This window comes from Clarias gariepinus, chromosome 28, assembly GCF_024256425.1.
Source record: "Clarias gariepinus isolate MV-2021 ecotype Netherlands chromosome 28, CGAR_prim_01v2, whole genome shotgun sequence".
NCBI lineage: Eukaryota > Metazoa > Chordata > Actinopteri > Siluriformes > Clariidae > Clarias > Clarias gariepinus.
The window spans coordinates 5,723,467-5,750,856 of record NC_071127.1 but is presented as its reverse complement, the minus strand read 5'-3'; the positions used below and the strand labels follow the sequence as shown (position 1 = coordinate 5,750,856).

General features: G+C 37.7%; 2 protein-coding genes across 3 annotated transcripts; both read right to left on the bottom strand.

The window, feature by feature from the left end:
• Positions 1 to 6,522: 6,522 nt before the first annotated feature.
• csdc2b (cold shock domain containing C2, RNA binding b) lies at positions 6,523 to 16,250 on the bottom strand. Its single transcript, XM_053489588.1, has 4 exons — positions 16,089 to 16,250; positions 12,007 to 12,288; positions 10,151 to 10,273; positions 6,523 to 7,819 (listed from the first exon to the last, which is right to left on the bottom strand). Exons 2-4 carry the CDS (start codon positions 12,162 to 12,164, stop codon positions 7,657 to 7,659), a joined length of 444 nt encoding a protein of 147 aa, XP_053345563.1. The 5' UTR covers positions 12,165 to 12,288; positions 16,089 to 16,250; the 3' UTR covers positions 6,523 to 7,656.
• Positions 16,251 to 19,436: 3,186 nt separating this feature from the next.
• polr3h (polymerase (RNA) III (DNA directed) polypeptide H) lies at positions 19,437 to 24,355 on the bottom strand. Of its 2 annotated transcripts, XR_008356691.1 has the most exons (8): positions 24,208 to 24,355; positions 22,742 to 22,862; positions 22,477 to 22,573; positions 22,192 to 22,278; positions 21,259 to 21,322; positions 20,892 to 21,126; positions 20,678 to 20,767; positions 19,437 to 19,994 (listed from the first exon to the last, which is right to left on the bottom strand). XR_008356691.1 is itself a non-coding variant. In XM_053489768.1 (7 exons), the coding sequence occupies exons 2-7, from the start codon at positions 22,850 to 22,852 to the stop codon at positions 19,944 to 19,946; spliced, it is 645 nt and encodes a 214-aa protein (XP_053345743.1). In that variant the 5' UTR covers positions 22,853 to 22,862; positions 24,208 to 24,354; the 3' UTR covers positions 19,437 to 19,943. The 2 variants fall into 2 exon arrangements, 1 of the variants encoding a protein (XP_053345743.1); XM_053489768.1 differs by lacking the exon at positions 20,678 to 20,767 and having other exon boundaries at positions 24,208 to 24,354.
• Between the last annotated feature and the right edge of the window lie 3,035 nt (positions 24,356 to 27,390).

Genomic DNA, 27,390 nt, shown 5'->3' with positions numbered 1-27,390 from the left:
GAGTTTTACAGATAGAATGAAGTACAAACTAATTAAAACGTACACAAGCCACGCCCACCAGTCTAGCCCTCGTTAGACACAGTCATATCCATAACACACCCCTGAATTCCGCTCACATCTGTATTATTTATGCAAAACACCATGTAGACTTAAATGGATAAGTTGTGACAGTGAGATTATCGTTTAAATGTTTCAGGAATCGAGCAAAGATCCAGTTAAAGGAAGAGAAGAAAAAGATTTTTCTTTCAGTTTCTGTTGTAGAGAAATATTGACGAAATGTGAGTTTGATTGTACAGATTTGTGTATGTTTGGTTTATGAGTTTTAATCACACATTACCATGTTGATTTGGGTGTTTTTGTTTTTTTGTTGTTCTATTCATTAGAAAATTAATAGAAAATGAAATGTACACACACACACCATCCCGAACAAACAATAGTTTATGATAATAGTTTATATAATAATTTATGATTTTTTCTTTTTCTTTTTTTTTTACTTTCAAATGGTATGTACTTCTAATTCTGGATTTTGGACTTTCCCCAAGTCTATTGATCACACATTCCAGAATTATCTTAACTGTCGGCTAGTGTAGGCCTTCTGAGCACGTTTCAGGACGTAACCACATTGTAATTCAAGGAGCATCTACTACTGTTTGTCCTTACCTCAGATGTAGCAGACCAACCAAGAGCTTTTCTTGCCATCTGAAATTAGTTTCTTCTTTAATTTCGTTATCGTTAATCATGCTTGAAAAGTAATGGGAGATGGTGTAGAACCTCCAGTTTAGCTTTGTCTACATTATTACTAAATATGAGGTAAAATTTATTTAAATTGTTGTTGTTATTCTTTTAAATTGTCACCGATGGACCTGGTGTAAAGACATTTTTCTGTCATAGCCATCTGTGTTGGTTTATTAACATGACCTAGTTTGAATCTTGTTTTTAAATGAATTATTATTATTATTTAGTTTTATATGATTGTCATATACTGTAAGCTGTACCAGAATAATTGTGTGTTGGATGTGTGGAAGAGAGAAGCATTTCTGCATGTATATTAAGTCACTAGATCACTCTACAGCTTTACTTTTTTCCTCTTCATGCTTTTCTGCGCTGTGTTTTTAGACTGAAAGATGTTTATCAAATTAATCTGAATCTCAGCATGCAGGAGTAACCAAGTGATTCAGACCAGTTTGTCTATACAGCTTGCCTGGTTAAGTAGCACGGACACATTTATTAGGATGATGGCTGTAGAGATTGTATCATGGGTTGAGAAGGGAAAAGATTTTACACTATAATGTACTGTAATGCGTATAGTTTCTCTCTGTTTCTATGTGATATGCCCCCCCCCCCCAGTCTAACACTCCTATTATAGGATGTACAGTATGAGAAGAAGGACAGTGGTGTGTATTTATCAAGTACTGACGTGATCAGTTTGGAGCTACACAACAGAAATGATCTGACTTCAGATCAGCAGTCAAACCCTGAGACTTTTAATAAAGACGGGTTCAGTGGTTTTGATCTCTACGCTATGTGTTAATTTTTTAACATTGCAAATATCGTTCCCTTTTTGTAATAAAACCTTTCTAGTAAACCATGTGGATGTGTGTGTGTTTAGAGGGAGAAAAGGCAGTGCAGAGCCTGTGGCAGGTACTGTATTCTGTGCCAAATAAAAACTTTTTTTTAATGGTGCTAAAATGTAATAAGAGTGTAAGAATAAGTGAAACTTGCATTATAATTTTGATGTAAGTATGAATAAAAACTAAATAAAAAAACATCACTTTGTCATAAATTTGTGGCTGTGTTAAAAAAAAGCAACAAATGTAATGAACTTTGTGTCAAAAAGTTCCTTCCCAGAATTAATCTGAGAAAATAATGTGAGAAAATAACATGAGGGAATAACATGAAAATACATGAGGAAATAATGTGGGGAAATAAAGTGAGTAAATTATGTGAGGGAATAATGTGAGGAAATTTAAGTAAATAAATGATGTGTGGAAATAACGAGGAAATAAAGTGAGTAAATAATATGAGGAAATAATATGAAGAAATAACTTGAGGGAATAATGTGAGGAAATAACGTGAGGGAATAACATGAAATAACTGAAAGGAAATAATATGAGAAAATAATATGATGAAATAAAGCAAGGTAATAACATAAGGATTTTCCAAGGAAGTTTGAGACATACTTAATTCATGTTTTGTGAAAAGATGACTGAGGTGAACCTATAGTATTTTGATAATTTTCTCCAACAGCTATTAATAGTCCTTCCCCATAGCAAAGAAACTCTAAAATGAGATCTCATGTTAATCTCTTCTTTGTCTCCTAGACAGAAATGAGCTTTGAGACTTGGATGAGACTTGGGCATTTTCTGCATCTTCTTAAATGTGTCTCAAATATGGCTCATTACCTTTAAATACCAGAGATAGTTCATATTTGCCTTATTGTGTGCGACTCACATTTTTTTTTTTGTTTCCCCCAAAGCAGTGTTTCCCACACAAGTATACAGTAATTGTAAACTGTGCATTTGGGTTTTCTAATATGTTCTGATATGACCTTTTTTTTTTTTTTCTTTTTTTTTTTTTTGCTTAGTCATGTGTGGATAGTTAGTTAAAATGACAGTAAATGATACAGTAAATTTAAAATGACAGTAAATGATACAGTAAATTTATTAAAACATGATGAAAAGAATGGCTAAAAATGCTTTGGGGTTTAAGGGCTAGGGTTCTCTGACAAACAGTGCCATCTATACTAAAGAGTGTTTAGTACTTTTTGATATACTTCATCTTACTCTTCACATACGGGTAGATGGAGAGAACGGTTAGTAGTTTGAATCTCTAAAATGAAGATATGTAGACATGTAGGTTGGTAACAACTAAAGTCAATTACAAAATTGCTTTGTTATAGATAAATGTTTTATTTCAAAATCTAGCTTGTTTATTTTTTTAAAAATCCAACCACCAGTTATATTATTGTACAGTACACCCAGGTGTCCCTAGTTAATCAACATGGCTAAGCTTTTTACAAATGTGTACACCCTAATGAATTTATTGAAATTAAACTGGCAAATGGCAAACTTACTTAAAATTTTGTACAAATGTCAGTACCAATAAAGAACTAAAATACAATATACAGAATATATATATATATATATTTATCAAGTAGTGAAGCAGTGAGATAATGTTTGTGTTCAATGATTTCTGTATACACTTATTATTTAAGACCAAACCTATTTTTGATTATACATTTATGACTAAATGTTCAACATTTTCAACAGAATCTATATACAGTACATATAGATTCTAATTAGGCTATAATTTCCCACATTTTTTCCCACACATGCTCCAAGCCTGCAAATGTTTACGTGGCAAGTGTGTTAGAGAAATGTACAGAGCATCGCCAGACCTCAGTGTCAAGACAGCAAAAACCAGGAGCACCTGGGACTCAAGCTCATCTATGTGAAAGTGGATCGCCAGCTTCCTAACTGGCAGACCACAGGCAGTAAGGATGGGCGGTCATGTCTCAGCCTCCCTCACTCTCAGCACTGGAGCCCCCCAGGGCTGTGTTCTGAGCCCCCTGCTGTACTCTTTGTACACATTTTGACTGCGTGGCCACTACCAACTCCACCGCCATCATCAAGTTTGCTGACGACACTGTTGTTGTGGGCCTGATCACGAATTACGAAAAGTCGGCCTACCTCGAGGAGATTGGAAATCTGGAGAAATGGTGCCAGAGGAACTCTTAATCACAACACAATACAGGACTAATATCATCTCTTTTACATCCAACACTGATGGGCATTCATGGCCACTATGGACACATTCATGCACACTTTTTGCACTATATACTTATACTTCATTTATGGACCACTGCACAAATCACTTTAATAATAAGACACTTTAAAAAGTCACTTTATGCATATTTGCACACCTCAGCCATTTTTACATTTCTTATTTGGACAAATTATTATTTTCTTTTTTTATATTTCTATATTATATCTATTTTGTTCTTATTTGTACAGTATTTTTATTTTATTTTATTTTACTTAGCACAGTATATTTTACTAGTTAATTTCATTTTTCTACAATATTTCTTTTACTGCAATATATCTTTATTTTTACTTGTACAGTATATTTTACCAGTTAACTTTATTTTCTACCGTATTTCCTTTATTCATATTTATTTCTTATGTTTAAGCTTTTATGTTAAGGTCACTGGTAGTCGAAAAAGCATTTCACTGCATATCGTACTGTGTATGACAAATAGAATTTGAAAAAACACTTTATCCATTATTCATTCAGACCTTTAGCGCAACACCTACTTTGCCTGCCGCAGATAAAAATGAACAAGAAGACAAACCGGACGGTGTTCTTAAATTGCAAAAGGAATTCACATGCTACAGTAGCTGTGGGTGGTTTAGCATGTGGATTAGCATATCTAGGTAACTAACACTTGAGGTTGAAAGTTTTTTTTTTTAATGGTAAAAATTGAGAGTGTTGAGTGTTTAACAGTAGTTACCAGAACATGTAACTTCAGAGACATCGGTTAATTATATTCTATAAATTAAGACCAATATGTTTGTTTGTGAAAAGGTTATCTTGGTAATTATATACATTTTACTTTAACTGGGTTTTTTTCAGAAGCATGCCACCTCAGGAGACTAAGAATGCAGAAGAATGTTCCGGAGTCTCCATCAGCATATCATCAGTAAGCACCAGCCCATAAGCTCGAGCCCATCTCTCAACCCTCAGAAAATTGGGAATGAAGCAGCTGAATGGTGTTAAGGTAAATCTCAAATGTTTTAATATATTTTTTTGTTCCAATAGATAATGAGCAACTCCAAGAGTTGCAGACTTTGAACAAACTTGTTGTACATCCACCACAAGAGAAAACTGATGTAGTCGGTAAGAGAGATTTTTTCCAGACCTGTTCTTGTAGCCCTTACATACAGCAAGCAACCAATTTTTCATTAAACAATTTAATCTCCTTTTTGACTGATTCTTTTCACTGGAAGATTGTCACAATGCTGTGGACTTTGTGTAACTCCTGTATAAATCATACTTTGAGTTGAGCAGTGTGACGCTTAATATCTTTGTCAGGTTGGGTGATGTTTTGTATCATTTAGTGTCTTGATTTGCCAGATTTTGCTGGTGTCTGTTATATTGTGTGAATTGTAAATTTATTACACTGTATGCTGTTAACTGAGGATTTCTTTATATGTTCAATAAAACTATAATATTTCTTATTTGTGTTTCATGCATCTCATTTATATTTAACTTTAATCTCATTATGGTCTTATGGCTTATTTTCTTCTCCTTCAAATGAAGTTCTGTTTCTCATGTACATCTCAAATTTCTCTAATGTTTCTCAAAAGTATGTCTCACTTTGTGTCTCGGTCATGTTTTTTGTTTCTCCTAATTGGGGTTTAGAAGAAATAAAAAAGACAAGTCGAGCTTGTAATGAGACAGCTTAACTCAGTCATGAGACAAGAAAAAGCTCATTCTGAGCAACATTGCTGTGGGTCATGACCGGGAGTTCTATCTATCTACACTACCGTTCAAAAGTTTGAAGTCACTTTCCAACTCCATGACCGTTCCTGATTTTTATTTCATTCTACATTGTAAAGGAATGCTGAAGGCGTCCAAAAATTTATTAATCTCCTTTAAACAGTTAATGGTGAGATGTTTCTGCTACTTATGCTCTGTAAAGACTTCATACCGCCTCTAATCTGAGGTGCTGTTAATTGGTCATTTTTCAGGCTGTTAACTCTAAATGAACTTCTCGTCTGCGGCAGAGTTAGGTTTTGGTCTCACCCTCCTGGGATGGCCTTCATGAGAGCCAGTTTCATTATGGTGTTTGACGGACAATACTGTTCTTGCAAGACCTATTACAGAAAGGCCGACCGTTTGTGTCTTAAAATAACAACTACCTGTTGTTTTTGTTGTTGTTACGTAATTACCTGTATCCCAATTGTAAAATATTTAACACAAAGTTAACAAAAAGTTAGTTAAATAGTTAAATATCCTTAATACTTAATAATCGTGATTCTGTATTATTTATAGGTCGCTGTCAAATAAATCTAAGCAAATGTGTGATATTGTCCAGGTCACGTGATTTGTGTGTCTAATCTGTTCTACTGAGGCACGTGCTCAGACGGCACGCCGATGCAAAGAAACTCTGAAATTCACGTGAGTAATGCAGAGATCCTGCATTATACTCAAGCAACAGAATCTGAATAAAGGGTCAGCTCAGGTTCCAGTTTAGTAAAACTTGAGTGGGCGTGGCCTAATTGGGAGATCAAATATATTGGACCAGTAGTTTTTTTCCAGTGATTATTTGCAGTCAGTCAGAATTTTTTTTTAAATATAATGTAAAATTCATATTGTGTATAAACCTGTTAAAGAAAATTAATCAACACCATCTGTCCAGGCAGCTGGTTTTATAAAAAGCGAGTGGCAGGGAGTACACACTAATGATTGGCAAAGCTCTATAATTAGGAATGAAGGTGAAAAAGACAAGAGTGCGTCACATGAGGGTGACTAATAAAATGTTTTTATTTTTATTAACTCTGTTTCACACGTAAATGACGCCTACACACCAGCCACAGTGATCTGACCGGAGGGAAGAAAAGAAGAAGAAAGTGCTCTAAAATTAACAACAGTTATTGGTTGAGTACAAAAACATGATCGACTCAAAATAAATACTAAACAATGAAGCGTAGAAAAGATGCATAGAAAGTTTGTTGGAGAAACTGACTTACAGACTTCATGAACCATGACCGACTGAGGAGTCTCTAACGCGAGTCCGCTACGTTAACCATCGAGGTTCTACCGCAAGATGATTTAACTCCAGTCAGAACAACATCAGTGGACTTTTGGCAGAAAGTGTGATAAGAGTGAGAACGACGGTTTTTGTCGAAGTAGGACTAGAAAACCCTGACGGTTAAAACCCTGAAGCGCTCCCGCTGGAATTCTGCGGGGTTGTTCTCAGTTTGGCAGTAGGTTGGTTTATTTATTTCTTGTTTGTTTTGGGGTTTCAAGTTTCGAGTGCAATTTTAGTTTTAAATTCCAGCAAAAAACCTGCAACTCAATTGAGAACGGACGCCCAAACCCAACCCCAAGACCAAGAAAAAAATAAAAATTAAAAAAACAGCTAACAAATAAATAAATAAACAAACGTTAAACAAATAACGAATAAAGGCCAACGATTATGATCAGACGACTTTCAGGAAGTCATTACTTTGTCTTTCACAGCTTTTTTTTTTTTTTAGTTTGACCATAGTTCCCTTCTATTTAAAAAAGTTTTTTTTCTTTCTATTCACACTTATCTTTTAAATTCATTTTTTAAAACTATTTCCACGATTTTCAAATCTGTCGGTTCTGCCCATTTTTTCTCTCTCTATGCTTTTAAATAATGACTTCATAATGTGTGCTTTTTATCTCTCTCTATCTCTCCTGACCTCTAATCCTGACCTTTCTCATTCCTTCCTTTTCTCTAACACACCTTACTCAAACTACATCTGCTACATCCTTACGTTCCTTCTCCTTCCTCACCTCCATCCTTTTCCACCCTGTGCTCACCTGCAGTGATCCTACTTTGAAGAAAAAAAAGAAAGATCAAAAGAAAGGAAAGAAATCCCCGACTCCGCAGAACGCTCGACGAGCCTACGAGCTGATGATTTTTCCGGACCAGGTCTCGTGCTTGGTTCCAGGGTTAAGATGTGTGATGATCACCTCCACTGCCTGCACCTTCTGGTTCTTGGGTGGGATGGGACACACTTTGTAGGTCACCTCGTCGCCCGACACGGGAACGTACTCGCCCTCGATGCTGCAGAGAACAGAAACCGGGAACCGATCACCAGAGAAGTCGGTGCGAGTGAAGTACTTGTAGCTTATGAGCCAATCTGTTAAAGAGATTCTTTAACAGGTTAAAAGTATTTAATTTACCACAAATAAACCTTAACTTGTGTTTTTTTTTTCTTTATGAAGCTGGGAATCAAAGTAAACTGTTTTGTCTGATTTAACCCTAGTTTTTTTTTATTTATTTAATTTAATTTAGCTATTATTTATTCTAGAGCATGAAATATTAAAGACTATTACAGAAAGAAAACTCTTACTGAGTTGTGTTGATTTTTTTAAATGCCAAATGTTTAAAATCTTTTTTTTCCCCACCAATTTTCTGCACCACACTCCAGTCCAGCAGGTGGTGATATTTCATTAACCGCTCATTAATATAAAACAAGAAGCAATAATCCTGCAAGATCCTAAAAAAATTTTGCAAACACCATGAGGAAACTGGAAGTGGTGAGTATTTTCTGCTAAAGCTGAGGTACGTTTTCAAAGAATCTGGCAATTTGTAAGTTTGTCTAAACAATTTAAAAAGTGAGAATCAAAAAATAACCTATCGATCTGTTCAATCAAACTGACCAACAAAAGGGTGATTTATTCATGCAGATTTAGTACAAGGGACATTCAAACTAGGACTTTCCAGTAAATGAAATTTCCAGTGAATAAAAGTGTAGAAGTTACTAACATTTATATATGCAAGACTTTAGGATGAGAATAATAATTAGAGACTCTATCATGACTATCCCAGCCGAGGTAGCTCGGAGCCCAGTGCAGTTGATCCTTAAAATTTTATTATTTTTTTTAAATCGACGGATAACGTCCTGCCAACTTGCAGCAGAGATGCATCTGTCTGTGTGAACTCTACACACAATCATTTACCAACCCCACAAAGTCACATTACGGGACCTCGGCTGGAAGTTGCCACAACCCCTGTACAGTCCTGACCTCGCTTCAAGACATTTCCACATGTTTGGAATCATCATTAAAGGAGTTCCTGGGAGGCCAGACGTGAAGCAAGCAGTCCGTTAATAAGTAAACTTTCTACCTTGATATTGTCCAAAAACTTGTGAGACTCTTGAATAAGTGCATCAGTGTAGCAGCGGATTATATAGAGAAATAAAGGGAGTTTTTACTCTTATACACTGTGCTCTGTTATGCACAATCAAAATTTCATTTAGCAAACCACAGCAGGTTCAGTTCCATTATTGTGCACTACTCTTTAAATTTATACACACCATGAGGTGATTTACCTAGAGATCTTGACTTTATTAGAAAAAGATCTGATTTGGTATCAAGAAAATAAAAAATGAGACATGACCTCTAGCTAGCAGGTTTGGAAATTGGATTATTCTGGCACTACAAGTGAAACCGTGTCGATAGGCAGTAAAGTGACTGAAGCAAAGCAGATAATCAATCACTGCTTCTGAGAAGCAGCATTTATTAAATATTAGAAATATTAGAACTGACCACACTTTGGAACACACTGGTCGATATGTGTTGCTGGCCAGAATCAGTGTGTGTTTCACCCTCTACAGGTCTTCTCCAGCTGTTGTCGGTATGTGAATTTGATTAAACTGACATCACAGCATCATTTTCATGCAGTTCCATGCATTAGTAGTGCTCAGTGTGTAACAGCAGCATGTCTCTTATCATCCAACAAGATTCAAGACACCATCATGTTCTCTCCTCCATATCCTCAGGATTGTAAGTACAGCAGTCCCCGGCTTACATTCCAGGAGCGTGTTCGTAAGTCTGATTTGTTCTTAAATCCAAAAAAGTGAGTCTTATACGCCTTAGACACTAATGTACAATATAAAGCATCCCGATCCACTGACTAAATATCTATTCCCTTTCTCCACAAAAAAACATAACCGCATCTAAAGAAATGAATCTCACATGTCAAATGTAAAAGTGTTGTCTCTGCGCGTTTAAATCGTGAGGGGAATCCCGGACACTATTTTGTCTCAGAGTTGTTTTCTCCTGTACTGGACTGTGAGATCTGTTATGTTGAGGATTTTTTTATGTGAGATGTTTATATGTTCAGCACCATTATCATGTTGTAGGTCCTAACGCCTGGCAGATACAATCAGGTTTTGGCACAAAATAGAATCTAAACTCTTTTCCTGAGCTACCAGTCACACTAAACATAATTTTTTTTTATCAAATGGTGCTCAAAAAAATCTCACTGACATGAAAGGCATTTAGAAAACCCGAAACAGCACATATTAATTTTACCTTGTTTTTTAAAAAACACGAAGAGTGCCAATACTTCCAACCTTATTATACGGTCTACGATTATATATCGACTTACTCTGAGATGTGGACGAAGATGTCCTCTCCGCCTTTCGCGGGTTTGATGTACCCGTGACCTTGCGACCTCGAGAAGTTCTTACACACGCCCTTAAACACGGGACCCGAGTTCGCCCGCACCGTGCTGGAGAGACACAGGAAAAGAAGACGAAGAAACTCCAGTAAAGACTGTATACACTGTACACACACACACACACACAGTCACACATACTGCCAGTATTGACAGATCATGTGTACACACTAACACCTGAAATAACCTCTTATCGGTCACATGAGGCTGTCCCGTCTGCCCTAAAAACTTCCTTGTCCCTGTCCACCCTTCACGCTCCCCATCTGTCCAACTGCGTGTCCCACAGAGCACTTAGAGAGAGGTACTGTTTCAAGCTCTTTATAAAAACACTAGGAGAACGATTTAACATTTAATTAAAAATAACCGTCTGTTAAATAAAAACCTTCAGTTTTCATATATATTCTTTAATTTATATAAATTTGAAATTTAATAAGATATGATTTTGTGATAGTTCTTTTAACCACTATTTCATGCAACAGAAGTGTGTAACATGAAATTGTTCATTAGAATTTATCTGATTATACAGTATATATAAATTAAGTCAAGTTCTTCAATTGATTATTACTCAATTAAAATATACACAGCCGTGAAAAAGTATTTGTTATTGTTTTTATTATTACACAACGATAACTTGAGTAAATGCAAAATGCAGTTTTTAAATTATAATTTCATTTATTAAGGGGGAAAAGCTGTCCAAACCTGGCCCTTAGTGAAAAAGTAATTGCCCAAAAAACAAAAAACTCTTTTTTTTTTATTTATTTTTTATTTTGGTTATCAGCAGTCGTATAAACATTTCATTTCATAAACAGTCTGTTTAGGGATTGCATTCAGATTCAATCTCAATCTGGCCACTCTAAAACATTAATTTTATTTTTTTGTTGTTTTTTGAGCCATTCAGAGGTGGACTTGCTGGTGTGGCTTGAGCTTGAGGTCATGAACTGACGGCCGAACATTCTCCTTCAGGATTTTCTAGTAGAGAATTCATAGTTCCATCAATTATTGTCATTCAGGGCCTAAAGCTGTAAAGCCAAATAGCATTATACTACCAACACCATGTTTCACTGTTGCTATAATGTTTTTTTTTTTGAAACGCTGAGTTAGTTTTACGCCAGATTTAACAGGACACACACCTTCCAAAAACTTTTGTCTCATCAGTCCACAGAATATTAACCCAAAAGTCTTGGGAGATAATAATAAAAAAAAATTAACAAAGGTGGGATGACCCCTTGTGTTCTTTTTGGTCAGCAGTGGCTTTCATCTTGGAAGTCTCCCATGGACGCCCTAGTCTCTTTTTCATTGTTGAATCATCAACACTGATCATAACTGATGCAAGTGAGACCTGCACGTCTTTAGATGTTCTTCTGGGTTCTTTTATGAGCTCCTGGACGAGTTGTCATTGTGCTCTTGGAGTCATTCTTGTAGGCTGGAGACTCCTGGGAAGGTTCGTCACTGTTTCACGTTTTCTCGGTCTCACAATGTGTCTGTAGTCACAAAGCCTTGGTATCCCTTTCCAGACTGATACATGTTTATTACTTTGTTTCTCATCTCTTCTTGGGTGTGGCAAGTGAAAGTTACCTCAGCTTTTAAAAAACTGTGGTTAATCACGGTTTATTCATGATTTTTAAAGGGGGCAATTATTTTTTTACAGGTAGGTTTGGACAGATTTTTCTCCTCAATAAACACAGCACTGGATCTAAATATTAGCATGGTGAGAAATTTTAAAAGGGAATTCCGGCTCGTGTTAATGACTGTGTAAATCTGTGTGTGTAAGAGAGTCTGCTCCTTACGCGGAGTATGTGCGTGTGCGCTTGGTGGGCAGAGGGCTGGGCAGCTCCCCTGCTTTCTCCCACACACGACTGCCTTCCCTCATGAAGGGGAACGAGACAGAGTGAGATGCCGAGCTCGGGGAGCGCAGGGACGACTCGTTTAGCTCCGGTTCTGCCATGACTCTACCGTGTGTGTGTGTGTCTTCACCACTGGGCTGGTTAGACCTGGGTGAAGCTGGAGAGATTACTCGTATGGCTGCTCAGGTGTGTGTGGAGTTTGTGGCTCCTGGCAGAAGTTGTCTCCTGCAACAGAGAGAACATGAAGGAAGTGTATTCACTTTTTATCATACAAGAAACAATAATTACCTTCAATCTAATCTAATCTAATCTAATCTATTATCTAATCAAAAAAAATTATATTCTAGATCAGGAGCGTATAACTGAATCTAGAAAGTGCCATGTGCGTGCAGGCTTTGATTCCAACCATGCAAAAGCCAAGCCTGAAAGACAAGAACGACTGAGGCGTGGCTTCTGATTTATTGGAATCAAAGCCCTTTTGTGGATCCAGTGTGAAACCCCGGTTTTGAGATTCATCACATGTAAAGTGAAATATTTTCCACCTTTCTTTTGTTTTATTGCGTAATTGATTATGTAATTAAAATTATAAATAATTAATAATTACAGCTTACAGCTCATGAAAATAAAAAAATCTTGTATCTTGAAATATTTCCAAGATCGATCAAAAAAAGATTTACAGCACAGAACTGTACTTTAGCACTGATCACTGTATCGATGCTGCATGGCATGCAGGTGATCGGTCTGTGGCACTGCTGAGGTGTTACTGAACACCAGGTTGCTTTGATAATAGCCATCTTATTGTCTCATCAATATATCTTATTGATAATAGCCGTCTGTATTGTCGAGTCAGGTGTTTCTCATTTCATCTTTCTCTTAACAAAAAGCCAATGGACTCTCTATAGCGGTCAGTAAACCAGTTAGTGGTAGTTTTTTGCACTGTGGGCTGGTGCTAAGTCCTGAGTTCACGGCCTCAGTCGCTAACGTATTTGTTCTTATGACCTAACTACTAATTGTTTGCAGAAAACCCCGCAATTTAGCGGAAGCCGCAAATATCCTCCACAATTTTTTATGCCTTTTTTTTCATGGTGCTACAAAGTTTACTAATGTTTTTTCATACTGTATAATTTTTCATGTGTTTTAATGCTAAACTATTAAGAACAATATCATTCACTATTTTTTTACATAAATATTATGTAAATTCAGCTAAATTTCCATATAAAATATAATAATGTATAATTTTCTTATGTATTTTAATGTTTTGGGGGCATATTTAGGGCACTTTACCAAGTTTCTCCGTGTCAAACAGCTCGTCCCGTCCATGCAGGAAGCTTGCTTTTGTATCCCGAAACAAGCGAAAAAAAAACTCAAGAAGCATAAACAAAGCAGCAGTCTGTGCCACCGTACTGGCGGTGTGTTTACATGCAGGCCGCCTTGCCCTCACACGAACGCAAGGGACGGCGCACAAGCCACAGTGTGTCATTGTGTCCGGGACATAGTGAGCAGCGTGGCATAATGAACAACAACAACAACGTGGCACTGAGCGGGGGGTGGGGGATTCCTACCGCCCTTTATCTTTTTAAAATTCAGCTTGCTTTACGCACAAAAAAAAAAACCCGAAGGACTTTTAGAAGAACTTGGGGTTCAAGATAGTGCGCATAGTTGCTGAGTCACTTGTGCTTTTGTAGCTGATTTAGTGACCAAATTACTAATTAGAGGTTAAGGGGGTGAGGCGAGGGGGGGCTCGTAACGGGAGGGCAGTAAGTTCAAGTGTATAATGAGCTGATGATGAGTAAATGTGTTAGAGCTTTACATGAATCTCTTGCCGCTTTTCCCCTTCAGCTAAACTGCTCCTAAATCTTTATAATTGGTTAAAAAGGTGAAAATCTATCTAGCCAGCTATCTGCGATGAGCGGTGTATATTTCCTCTCCAAAACAACTAACACTAGGGTCAGTGCTGTAGATTTAACTCTTACATGGGCGAACTATAACACCCTGCCTCAGGATTTTTTTAAGGCATGCAAAAAATTAAAACTGTGAACTTGTTATTTATAGTTACACAATGGTCACCACTGGCCTCCACGGTCCCTAGTTGGACTACAACGGTTTCTAGATGTTGGAAACAGGTTTCTCAATGGAGAAAAAGGTAGTCGAGTATTATTTCCGCTCGTATGGAAGGGGTCGTGAACAGGGACTTTTTGAAAAAGGTGGCAGAACAATTCCGAGAGAGATTTAATAAGACAGTAACACACTTTACAAGTGTTTTATTGTTACAATAACTATTCTGGCAGTTTACCGTGCGAATATTACACAAGCAAATTGTCTCCTTTTGCAGGAGTCTGCAGTGACCTTTGTACGTTAGTTTCTTTCAGGAGAAATAACCTCACAGGTGACAACAAGGTAATATTGTTCGTCAAAGTTTTTTAATGTCATGATATATAAATAAATATATTTTAACCTGCAAGCGTCTTTTAGAATAGAATAGAAGGAATGGCTTAAAAGGACTTCTGTGATAAACCTGTCGTAAAAAGATGTCTGATGCTGAAACGAATCTTGGTTGCAGTTACACCTGCTGGCCACTAGGTAGCAGCCTATGGAGTGATGGAACAGTGTCCACTGATGTGCGTTAAGAGCATTTAGAGATGTGCATTTGTAATAATGTAGTGATGAAAGGGGTTAACAAGCAGACATGTCAGTCCTTTAAAGCTAATGAGTGCTGCTTGGTTCGTTCCTCGAATGTGAGCAGCCTTGATGAATTCATGTTCTCTCTCTAAAATTAGAAATTTGTTTTGCACACCGCTTATCGTATGTAGGAGTCGATCCCGGGTGCAACGCGGATGGGGTGCCAGCCTATTACAGGACACAATGGACAATGATTTTTCAATGCTTGTCTTTGGAATGAGGGAGGAAACCAGAGAACCTTGAGGACACCAAACAGTTACAAGGAGAACAAGCAAAATCCACAAACCTGAGATGAGATTCTGACCCCTCCCTGACCTTGAAGGTGTGAGGCAACAGCGTGATCCAGTGTGCCACCTGATCACAGTGGTGATTCAAACGGTTTCTGGGGTACTGATTTGAAGGTCAGGGGTTTGAGTTCAGCCCTTGAGCAAGTCCCTTAACTTTCTCTCTCTCTGCTCCAGGGGGCGCTGTATCCTGGCTGACAGTGTGATTTGACCCCAGATCTTTAACTGCAATAAAATTATTTCACTGTACTGTAAGGTACATGCGACAAACAATTCAATCTTAAACTCAGCGGGAACAGACTTCACCCTAGTCCTAATCCTGACCCAGATTAACTTTTACTTCAGATGGATGAATGAAAGAAGACCGATCGGTGTTCCCCTCACTTTCGTCCTTCCCGCCACGTCCTCAGGTTAACATGTCTCACGCTCTTCCAAGACACACAACTTCATCAGACCTCCTGTTCAGGTTTAGAGAGAGAGAGAGAGTGATGTTTGAGTCTGACGTCATTAGAGGTGTGACGTCACTGCCCCAAAGAGGAACAAAAGCGAGAGAAAGTCACGACCTGCCCTGTTTCAGTCCACCCTGCAGGACAGTACGAGTCTCTCTCGAAAACGTGACGCGAATTTAAATCCTCTCGGACAATAAATTAGGAACACTTGCTAACAAAAACTAACACAAACAAACAAACATTAATTTGTTGGGTTATAATTTGTCTTTAAAAGGCAAACCTGTGTGACATGTGAGGTGTGTGTGTGTGTGTGTGTGTGTGTAAACGCGTCTAAAGTGCTGTTTGTAGTTCCCCTGCAGAAATCTGATGAACGCGTCTCTTAGCAACACCAGCCCCTTCCAGAATGTTCGGACGCGCGAGCGACAAAAACGAAAGAAACGGCGATAATAAACATGATGATGATATTTATCCGATCTATTTCAATAAAATAACCGTTATTATTATTATTATTCAGGATTTTATTCCCCCTCGAGCTCTTCCGTCTCTCCGCACATCCAAAGCTGAGACAGAAAAGAAAAACGGAATAGAAATAAAACACAGTAACTCCACTTACCTTCTGTAGTGTTTAGGGATTTTTAGAGATGTGTCCCCTCAATGAGGCGTGACCCGAGCTCCTGGACTCATATGCCTTCCCACACACACACACACACACACCGTTATGTAACATTAACACATTGTGTGTGTGTGTGTGTGATTTTGTGTGCTCCCGAGGCAGAGGGCTGCGTCCCAAATCACATACTCGGCCTGGGAGTCGATTCCCAAAATTAAAAGATTCGATTCCCACATAAAAATAAATCGACTCTTCCATTTTATGTGTTGTAGCAGAGGAGTCGGTTCTCAAAATAAAAGATTCGATTCGTCCATTCTCCGAAAATGATTCGATTCTTCTATTTCACACCCCCCCCAAAAAAAAAAAAAAAAAAAATATATATATATATATATATATATATATATATATATATATATGTGTGTGTGTGTGTGTGTGTGCGTGCGAAATCGACATTTCTTTAAGGAATTCTTTACATTTTTTAAAGATGTTTTCTTTGGAATTTTTGGCTACGCAAAAGAGAAGATGGGGAAATTATTACATATTTATTTAATTTGTTTCGTACTAGTTAAATATCTTATTCATAAATAAACATTTACTGTCTCTAAACCTTTTCCTGTATACAAAAACAATCAAACAAACTGTTTCCCTATATTCCTTCTTTTGTGTTGTAGTATATCTATATAGCGAGGGGGAAATATATATATATATATATATATATATATATATATATATATATATATATATATATAATAGCTTCTTCTTACCCCTTTAATTGTTGTTTATTTGCTTGTTTGTACTGTTTTGTTTTGGGTTTTTTTGCTCATAATAAAACTTTTATTATAAGCATTTATTACTTTTATATACTCTTGTTTATAATAAAATATTATAATATATATATATATATATATAGTGGGGGAAATAAGTAATAAGTTTGCCCACTTACAAAGAAATGAAGGGTCTATTATTTTTATCATAGGATTATGGTAAAGGATTGAGACAGAATATCAACCAAAAATCCAGAAAAAGCACATGATACAAATGTTATGAATTAAGTTGCATTTTAATGAGGGAAATAAGTATTTGATCCCCTACCCACCAACAATAATTCTGCTTCTCACAGACTGGTTATTTGCTCTTGTGGTACACATATTAATTTAAGAAGGTGCTCCTAACAACAATGTGGTATGTCTATAAAAGCCACCTGTCCACAAGATCTCTATCTTCCATTCAAACCTCACCACCATCGGCGAGACCAAAGAACTGTCATCTTCTGTCTGAAGATGGGTTGTGGATGGGTCTTCCAGCATGAAAATGACCCCAAACATACTGCCAAGGCAACTAATGAGTGGCTCAAGAATAAGCACATTAAGGTCATGGAATGGTCTAGCCATCTTCAGACCTTAATCCAATTTAGCATTGTGTCCTTCCACAATGCTCCAGGCCATCTCACGGGACCTTCACCACAGCCATCATCAACCATTCCATATCATCTGGTCATGTTCCTGCCGCTTTTAAGAGGGCGAGGGTTATTTCCATCCTCAAGAAACCCTGCCTGGACCCATCAGAAGTTAACAACTATCGCCCGGTATCACTGCTCTCTTTTATTTCCAAAATTCTTGAAAGAGCTGTTTATAACCAAATGTCTCTTTATCCCTCACAGAACAACCATAATGATCAAAACCAATCTGGATTCAAAGTGGCACATTCCACAGAGACTGCCCTTCTGTCAGTCACTGAGAAGCTCCATGCTGCTAGATCTGCTAAACTGTCATCTGTCCTCATCATCCTGGACCTGTCAGCTGCATTTGACACGGTGAACCACAAGATTCTATTATCTATTCTTACAAGCCTTGGAATTTGTGGAACAGTGTGGCAATGGTTTGCTTCTTACCTAAAAGATAGGTCATATGAGGTAACATGGAGGGGATCTACATCTGCCCCACGTAGACTCTCTACTGGTGTCCCGCAGGGCTCAGTACTTGGTCCTCTTCTGTTCTCCCTCTATACCCGGTCTCTTGGTAAGGTCATATCATCGCATGAATTCTTATACCACTGTTATGCAGACAACACCCAACTTGTTCTCTCCTTTCCTCCCTCTGACACTCAGGTTTCCACCCAGATCTCAGCATGTCTGGCAGACATCTCATTCTGGATGGCAATTCATCAGCTGAAGCTCAATCTCAGTAAAACCGAACTGTTGTTTATCCCTTGTGACTCATCCCCAGGTCAAGACCTTGTGATATCCCTGGACAACAACCAAATCACTCCTTCAGCCACCGCCCGCAATCTTGGGGTAACCGTGGACAATCATCTGTCATTTTCCCTACACATCGCTAACCTTACTCGCTCTTGTCAATTTCTTCTTTACAATATCAGAAGAATGTATGAGGGAATGATAAGGGTTGATTTTCTGTCTCAATCCCTTACCATAAACCTATGATAAAAATTTTAGACCCTTCAAGTGTATATATGTATATAAGTAAATCTATGTAGCTTGGAAATCGATTTACAAAATAAAAGACACAATTGTTCGATTCTCCAAAGAAGATTCGATTTTTCCATTTTATAAAAAAAAAAAAAAGAATTACTCTCCAAAATAAAAGATTTATAAAAGATAACAAAAAAATATTCTTCCATTTCAAGCATTTAATTGTAGCTTGAGCCTAATGGATTAGACTCTTTGATTCCCAAAAAAGATTCGATTACTTTTGTTCATGCATTGTAGCTCGATTCCCCCCACTCGATTCCCAAGATTTGATTCTTGCATTTTATTCATTGTAGCTCGGGAGTCGATTACACACAGCGAACTGAATGGAATTCTGATTTACAATATATATAGACAAACGATGCCTCAGAAGAGCTCTAAGCATGTCTTAGCTGCATGATTAAATTGTGCCCAAGCTACGGGGGTCGTTCAGGTCAAACTGGGCATTTTGTGGTGAACGAAGGTCTAAAAATTATTCACAAAAGAGTTTAAGTGAAGAAGACCATGTTTTAGATCCACATGCTTGGAAACATAATTAAAGGAGTTTCTGGGAGGCCAGGATTTCTACCTTGATGATGTCCAAGCACTAGTGAAAAACTGGGATAAGTGCATTAGTGTAGCAGGGGATTATATAGAGAGAAATAATGGAAGTTTTATTCTGCACAATCAAAAGTCTCGGATAGATTGCAACGACCCTTTGTATTATAATTGAACACCAGTGCCTTTAACATGATCTCATACTTTAGTGAGTGTGATCTAGACAGTGTGTGAGAGGCTAACTGGGGGTCATTAGCGTTCATTCTTACCTCTGTAAAAGTAAATCATTAAAATATTTATGAACACTAAAGATATCTCACAGACAGAGATGAATGTTAATAAAAATTTATTTATTTTGCACTCACTGGCACCCATTAACCAATCAAAATGGACATCCAACTTGATTAAATCTGTATTTTAAAGCAAAATAAATATATCCCTCCCTCAAAAAAAAAACAACACACATATATACAGTAAGATACACAGAAACTGGTGTTGTCTCACACCAGGTCACTGAAACAGAAGACGGTTACTGCTCTCCTTAGGAAAGAAGGTCGTCTATTCCTGAGACAGAGCGGCGCAGGAGGACATGCAAATTTGATGAGCGTCGACGCAATCACGTCTCACCCGTTGGTCCGCCGAACTGTTGGTCAGAATCCAATATGGACTTCAAACGTCGAGGTCAGGGCAGAGGAGCACCAGAGAGACGCCGCCGGTCGATGATGAGCGCGGGATTCGCCTTGGGATGTCTCTCAAGACAAAGGAGAAAACATCCTCTCGCTCGCTGGTCTCCAATGATGTACAGATAACCGGATCAGGAGCAACGGTTTCAGTCGTTAGCTGCTCCACCATGACAGCAAGCCCAGGCCTGGCTCACTGATGGAGGCCTGCGCAAAGTGAAGAAAGACTGTTTACTCCGTAATCAAATTAAATGTTTGCTCACTGCTTTAAAAATAAAAAAAACTTTTACATTAAGAAGTGAGATGAGAATACACTCTGAATGTGATGCCTCATGTTCCGTTCTTACACTGAAAGGGGAATTTATAGCACCCAATGGTTTGTTTTAGGATGAAGGAGGAAACCAAAAAAAACGCAGAGAAACCCATGTGGAAATTCATCTGAATGTGAACCTGTGATTGGCAGCTGCACTACTGACAGAGCTTCTGTTAAAAAAAATATATATCAAATGACTCAAGAGGCTTTAACACAAATTGTCAGGGACGTCTGATACAATGTTATCACGATATCCAGGTGCCGATTCAATTTTTATTGAGATTTTTTTTTTTATATAACTATATTATACTTTTTTGGCAATCAATTTACAAATTTAGGATGCTGTGATGTGTGAATAGTTTAGAGTGCACCCTGTAGGATTGTAGTGGTACTGCAACATTTTGCCACCCCAAATGCAAACAAATTGTAATTAAAATGTAATTTTAAAAATATCAGTTTTGAAGTCAGTGTGGTCATATATGTATTGCCATTTGAAAGAATTGTGATATGTAACTGAAACATTTTTCCCCCACATCAATAGTGTTTAGTTGACCTCCGCGCTAAAAGCCGTACTTACCCTTGAGACGCTGAGCTTGCTAATAACGACTGAAAGCTGATACTGAAACATAAGCTGCATGTTCAGGTATTATTTAACCCCCACGATGCTCTGTGTAAAAGAATGAGGCAACTCAAGAAACATGGTGTGTCTTTAAAGGCTGATCTGACATTAACTTTCCCTACAAACACAATATGAGCGTAGGGTAAAAGAATACAGTGTGTGTTTCTCTTACCAGCAGTGTGTAAGGAGACTCTTTCTTCTGCGTCCCGTCGTCCGTCGCGGTCACAGGCACCGCGCCTGCAGGTTGAGCCGGCGCCTCGGGCTCCTTGGTGGGCCCGGTCGGAGACGTATCCAGGAACAACTCGTCCACAATCCGGAATCGGATCTCCTCACCCTGGTCCATGTAGAGGTCATGAGCTCCTTCGTCCGTCTCGTACTCCCACACCCAGACCTGCTCGTTTTCATCGCTACAGCCATGGGTCAGGGGCAAAAACGCTGCTTATCATCATCATAATCTCTGATTACTTAATCTTTACCCACAATGCACCAAACACAATTATCATATTATCATTCATTCACGGTATTTTATAAGAGGATACAATTTCGCAGGCTGCTGCAGGGACTCAGGTGGGATTAGGATGTCATCAAAGAATCCAAGGCTGACTGTCAAGCACACACACACACACACACACACACTTCATTAACATTTACATCCTAGACGAAAGAGAGAGAGAGAGATGATAAGCAGCAGGATTGAAGGGATGTGGGTGCCAAAACTTTAATCTTAATCCAATTTTGGAGCTTAAAAAAAAAATGAGAAAAAGGTGATGATGACAGACAACTGCATAAGATATGAGATAAAAGTTTTGGTCTCCCTGTTTAGATTCCCATTCATGACTGTGTGGTGAAATTAATTTTTATGTACCTCATCAGTTCAAATTCTATCAAGCTATAAAGTAGTGTATAATTAGGGGCGTGGCTAACTTGAGGCACAGCTGCATTGCAGGTGTCAAAGTGCTGGCAGTCTGCTATATATATATATATATATATATATATATATATATATATATATATATATATATTACTTTAGCTAACCAGCTAAGTGGAATGATTGGAGTTTAACTCATCACAAGAAGTGTAGGCGTTGATGTCAAGCAATGCATTAGAATATAAATTAACATTAGATATCATAGCATCTTAAAAAAGCTAAGATCACTAGCTTGTGGTAACTGAGGTAAGTAGGCATGTTCTAACCAACAGCCAGGCTCTAATTGACTTCACCCATTTGCCCATAATTGGATTAACCAAGATTTAGGCGGAGTCAGCTCCAGCTAATATGGCAATAACTGTGACATCACAGAGGGTTCTCCAGTTCTTATAGTGTGCTCATTACCGGTTTAGCTGTTCATGCAATTGTCTAGCATTTGAAATTCTAAAGCGGTGCAAAATTCCCACGCATTCTTACAAACAATGAAGAGAAGCTGTAAAGAGAAAAGAAAAACTATGGTGGTTGTTTACTATCATCTCCTCACCATACACTCCCTCCTGACTGCAGTATTTGATCTTCCCGACCAGAACCTCATCCAAAAACGGGTGAAACACCACATACCTGAAGTGCACTGTGGGGAGAGAAGAGCAAAAATAAAGATAAATCATTAACTAATTAAAAATGCCAGATATGTACAGGTGCATGCTGGGGTCGGAGGTTAACGAGTGAATGTTATTTTAGAAGCTCTCCTAATAAATAAGGTGAATAAAGCATTGAGTTTGACTTCTGACTTTGACTTCAATCAAAAAGAGCTGTGAAGTTGGAGGACCTTTAGTGTGAGAGGCTCCGTCTCCGGGGAAGATGTAGGAGTCCTCCAGTTTGGTGATGTCATAGAGGCAGATGCACAAGCCGACGTTATACACCACCTGGAAAGAGAAGGGAACCGGGTCATTGTCATTTCTGAACTGAGAAAAATAAAGTGTTCTGATCTCGTTGTGATTGGTCACAAGGTTTCCCCATGACAGCAGTTTTGACAGTGATGCGAACTGTTCAGGAGCCACATGGATTAGACTGGTTTAATTCCGGAGACTTGCCTTGTTGGCCAGTTTCTTGTTGAGCTCCTCGGCGATGGCGTCGTTCAGCTGCCGGTGGAAATTCCACGGAGGGATCCGTACAGTGTCGATCATTTCGACCAACACAAACATCCTGATGGGGCTGCACACACATTTAGACCTCTGAGATAACTAAACAATCAATCATTTCATTCAACAGATTAACAGATTTATGATCAGTGAAACAAAACTAGGGAAAGGAAGCATTAATAAAAGCACATTTTTATCAAATAAAAAGAAGTTCATAAACTCAAATTAACAAATCCGTAATTAGGAACTAATAGAACTGCACTGAAGACTTATACGTAGTAGATATGGGGGAAAAAATTTACACAGTTATGAATAGTGATTCTTTTGTGGTGATTGCCACACTGACTCCAAAATTTATTTTCTTAAAAAACAAATTTTACATTTATAATAGAGACGAACTGGTCGATCACCCAGTGACCAAAATTGTCTGGTTTTCAGTTTGACTGGCCGTGACTGGTGATCGACCGATCAGCCTCAGATATAAACGATTCTAGGGCTGAAAAGATTCCTCGTGTAACTTAATTACAAAAAATGATAGAGGCAAAATCTTCTGCCTCGAAGCTTCTTTTACTTAATTTTAAAGGCTTGTGTTATGTTTTTCTGCAATTATTTGTTTGGCATGACACAGCCTGTTTCCAGATGCAAGCAGCCACTAAACACCAATGGAGAAGAAGCGTTGATGTCACCCATAAAGTGAAAGGCGGCGCAAACAGTTAGCTGTGTTTTGATTTAAAGGAGCGTTCTGTTGCGGCTGCAAAATGGAAAGAACCGATAAAAATATCAGCGGGTCAAAGAAGAGAACTTTTAGTTCCGTAAGTTAAGTTGCACAACTTAGTGTTGTTGTATAATTATCTATTTTAATGTTTGCCTTAGTTTTTTGATACTTAGTCATTTAAAATACCTTCGATTAAATTTTTGGTAAAATACTCGATTGTTAACATATTTGATAGCTAAAGCCCAAGTTCACACATTTTCATCCAGTGTGGTGGGAGTGAATTATTCACCCAGTTTGTTTAGTAATAATACTCATGGCGTAAAGGAGAGAGCTTTATTGTTAAGCTCTTGTATTCAAAGCTAGTTTGTCCTTTTTAACTGAGAAAATTAATGTCATAAGGAACGGGCTACATTTAATCACTCGTTAAACTTTTGTAAAAATTTAAAATTCTAACAAAATCGTGGTGAAATGTAATATCGGATCTGAATATTTATAAAATCGACACAGAGGTATCGTGATGATATCGTATCGGGAAGTTACTGCTGATTCAGTGCGAAACCCTAAATCTAAACAGTTAGCATGTTAGCTAGCTAAACAGTCACCACCTGACTCTAACCCTGCTTAAACAAAAACCAAGCGTCTTTAGATACACAGAACAGACTGTATTCCATATTAACAAGGTTAAACGCTCCTTTCCACTCACCTTTTATTCCTCTCCTTATTCACAGCCGCTTATCACTCTTCTATGTATAAAAAATAAAACATTAAACTGCGTTCACATGACAACGCTGTATCACAGAATTCTATCCCGGAAAACAGCACGTGTCGCGTTGTGTTGTAATGGAATTACGACAGGGATCCGTGCTTTACGGCACTACGCGAGCCAGTCATCCGCCTAACTGCTTTACGGAAAGCAAAGGTCGTCATGGCAACATCAGAGCTGATTTTATATGGATGTGAAAAAGCGACAACGCAAAAAATGTGCAGGATATAAATGTTTATTGATATCATATACTGTTTATATTATTATTTCCGTTGTAATATATAATATAAAAACGTTTAATAAGCAATTAAAACGTCAATATTCAAAGATTTGTTTTTGTCGTTGATGAAACAGAACTTTTGATCACGTGATTCATCACTCTGACTATCATGGATATTTTCCACCTTCAACATGAAGCACTAATTATTTATTCCTTAAAGTACATAATTTAACCCTAATGTGAATTATAGTATGTTAAATGTACAGTACTGGGCAAAAGTATTGACAAAAGTATTACCAATTTCCAACACTACAATCATATTTTTACACATAAAAACAATCATGACATTTCGAAAAGACATATAAATAAAGTAAAATATGAAAAATAGATATTAAACCTCACTTAACCTTAATTTATGATTAATCTTTTTTTTTTTTTTGATTTGCACTAAAAGTAGCCCCCTTTTCTTCCTGCTGCCATCCTTACTAACTTTCTTGGCACCCATGGTGCTATATCCTCACTGAATCTTGCACAAAATGTAAAAACAAAAAACCCACAAAAGTAGTAAACCCACTTTGTTTGGCTTTCCACTGGCAAGAGCGACTTACATTTTTATCTCATTATACATCTGAGCAGTTGAGGGAAAACCTCAAGGGCCCAACAGGGGCAACATGGCGGCGGTGGGGTTTGAACTCCATTGGGATTCCAATCAGTAGGCTGATGCCTTGACCACTGAGCTACCCATGCCCATGCAAAATACTCTCAGACCAACATCATACACCAAAAAGTTGGCTAACAACTTACCATTTATCCTGTATGTGCCTGTTGAACATCCCATTCAAGATTTATTCCTTCATTTATATTATTATTATTATTATTATTATTATTATTATTATTAAGCTTCTTCAGGGAAAGTTTTCCACTAAACTTCAGGGCGTGACTGTGGATTTGAGTTTATTATTTTCAGCTACAAGAGTGTTATTGAGCTAAGGCTCGAGGAGAGCTCCAGTTCCAATTCATCTTTAATCTGTTCATTGGGGTTAATGTTGAACCCAGTCTGATGCACTCTTAACACACCGTGTCTTTATGGAACTGTAACAGGTTTGAGGCTTAGTCCAAGTGAAATGCTGAAGCCATTCTATACAATCTAGTGCTTAAAGATTTATTGGGAGAAAAAACATATGGTTGTGATTGGCTGGTGTCCACATACTTTTGGTTTTGGTCACATTATATATATATATATATATATATATATATATATATATATATATATATATATATATATAAAATACTTTTAGTTAGTCTAAAGGCTAACTAAGTTACTTGTTAGGTTCCTTAAACCATTCAAAGATCCATTATCAATTGTGCTGTTTGTAAAAATATTAAACTTGTGTGAGGGTTTATTCAGCATTCATAAGAAGATTAAAAACTTTTAAATCCACATAAGCAGTCAAGAATGAAACCAAGACAGAAAGAAAGACGAATACATTTTCATAAACAATACATCTTTACAGAATCAGAGTCACGTGCTTTAGTAGCATACGGTAACTATCCAGTCACGATTAAAGCTACTGACATAGAAAGCGCCATTTCACCGGAAAACTTTTCCCATCACAGAGAAGCTGAGTGTCTGATCAGGACAAGAGGCTGAGGTTTTAGGTTTCACACTCAGTGAGCGAGCAGCGACCACATGAAGCCACTTACTAAACGATAACACTGTCGCGATATCAACCTCCCTCATCAGGCATCTGATGCACAAGCGGTACTGTGACAGTAATGCCTGGAACACTTAACATCGTTAACGTTTCAGCACTGAGTCACCAGTCAAACGGGAAGTCCGGGCTGAATGGCTTGAGGGAGTGGTTTCCACAACGATGTGTTTCTAACTGGAGCTCTGAGAAACGAAGGGTGTGTTAGCACTCATCACTTTGGTTCGATTAAAAGGAACTCTGTTAGTGCGGTTCATTTGAACAAGTGTGTACGCTGCCATCCGAACCTCAGTGCAAACCAAACAGGCGAAACGAAAACCACTAGAAAAGGCGGGTCTCATTCAGATTTAAAATGAACTCTGAAATGTGAACGTAGCACCACAGATATGCCAACGAAAAGAGTCTGATTTGCTAGCGATATCTGATATTGATGACTGAACCTTTTTTTTTTAGAACACAATCTGTCAAAGAGCTGAATTTCACTGCTTGCAATTATTTTTATTTATTTATTTATTATTTTGTGAGGATGGTCTCCACAGACGACTGTATGCTAGTCACAAATAAAAAATAAAAAACCTTGGTGCATTGGCAAGGTTTTATTCGGCATATGGAATCGTTCTCGTGTTGCTCTCACTGTTTAACTTTAAATTTTATGAACTCTTCATTAGTATTCAGCTGGTAAAGACACCACCATGTGTAATCCACACGCCTTCTGCTGTGTGTTTTAGTGCCAGTGTGAACACCAAGTGAACCAGGACTTTATACTATCGAACCAAGAATTATGTATGGATTGTGGCAGAGAACCGAACTACAAGTGTGAACAGACCCTGATACACACCTGTTCTCCAGAAAGCTGTACGAGCCTTAAATCACTTCACACACCCTGAGACTTAAGTACACAGTGTAAAGTAAGACATTAGAACCTGTCAGTATCCGATCACTAGAGGAGCTCTAGACTGCTTGAGTACAATCCTCTGGATCTGCGACAGCAACAACTCTTCGTAAGCATAACAGACCTGTCAAAGGAGTGAAGCGTCTGAAAGGGTGTATATAAAGTGTGCAACTTTTTTTTAAGGTCATAGACAGAAGTGCTGTTTTTTTTTAAACACACATGCAGCTTTTATTTAAAAAAATATAGGCTCTATAATGTTAAAGGTGACATTTACATTCATTAGACACATTAATAACTGTGTG

Coding starts and splice junctions, on each gene's coding strand:
- csdc2b (XM_053489588.1), bottom strand. CDS start 12,164: ATGGCAGAACCGGAGCTAAACGAGTCGTCCCTGCGCTCCCCGAGCTCG. Junction 10,274..12,006: donor CGCACACGCACATACTCCGC/GTAAGGAGCAGA, acceptor GTGTCTCTCCAG/CACGGTGCGGGCGAACTCGG. Junction 7,820..10,150: donor ATCTTCGTCCACATCTCAGA/GTAAGTCGATAT, acceptor TGTTCTCTGCAG/CATCGAGGGCGAGTACGTTC.
- polr3h (XM_053489768.1), bottom strand. CDS start 22,852: ATGTTTGTGTTGGTCGAAATGATCGACACTGTACGGATCCCTCCGTGG. Junction 22,279..22,476: donor CGGAGCCTCTCACACTAAAG/GTCCTCCAACTT, acceptor CTCTCCCCACAG/TGCACTTCAGGTATGTGGTG. Junction 21,323..22,191: donor CAGTCAGGAGGGAGTGTATG/GTGAGGAGATGA, acceptor TGTGCTTGACAG/TCAGCCTTGGATTCTTTGAT.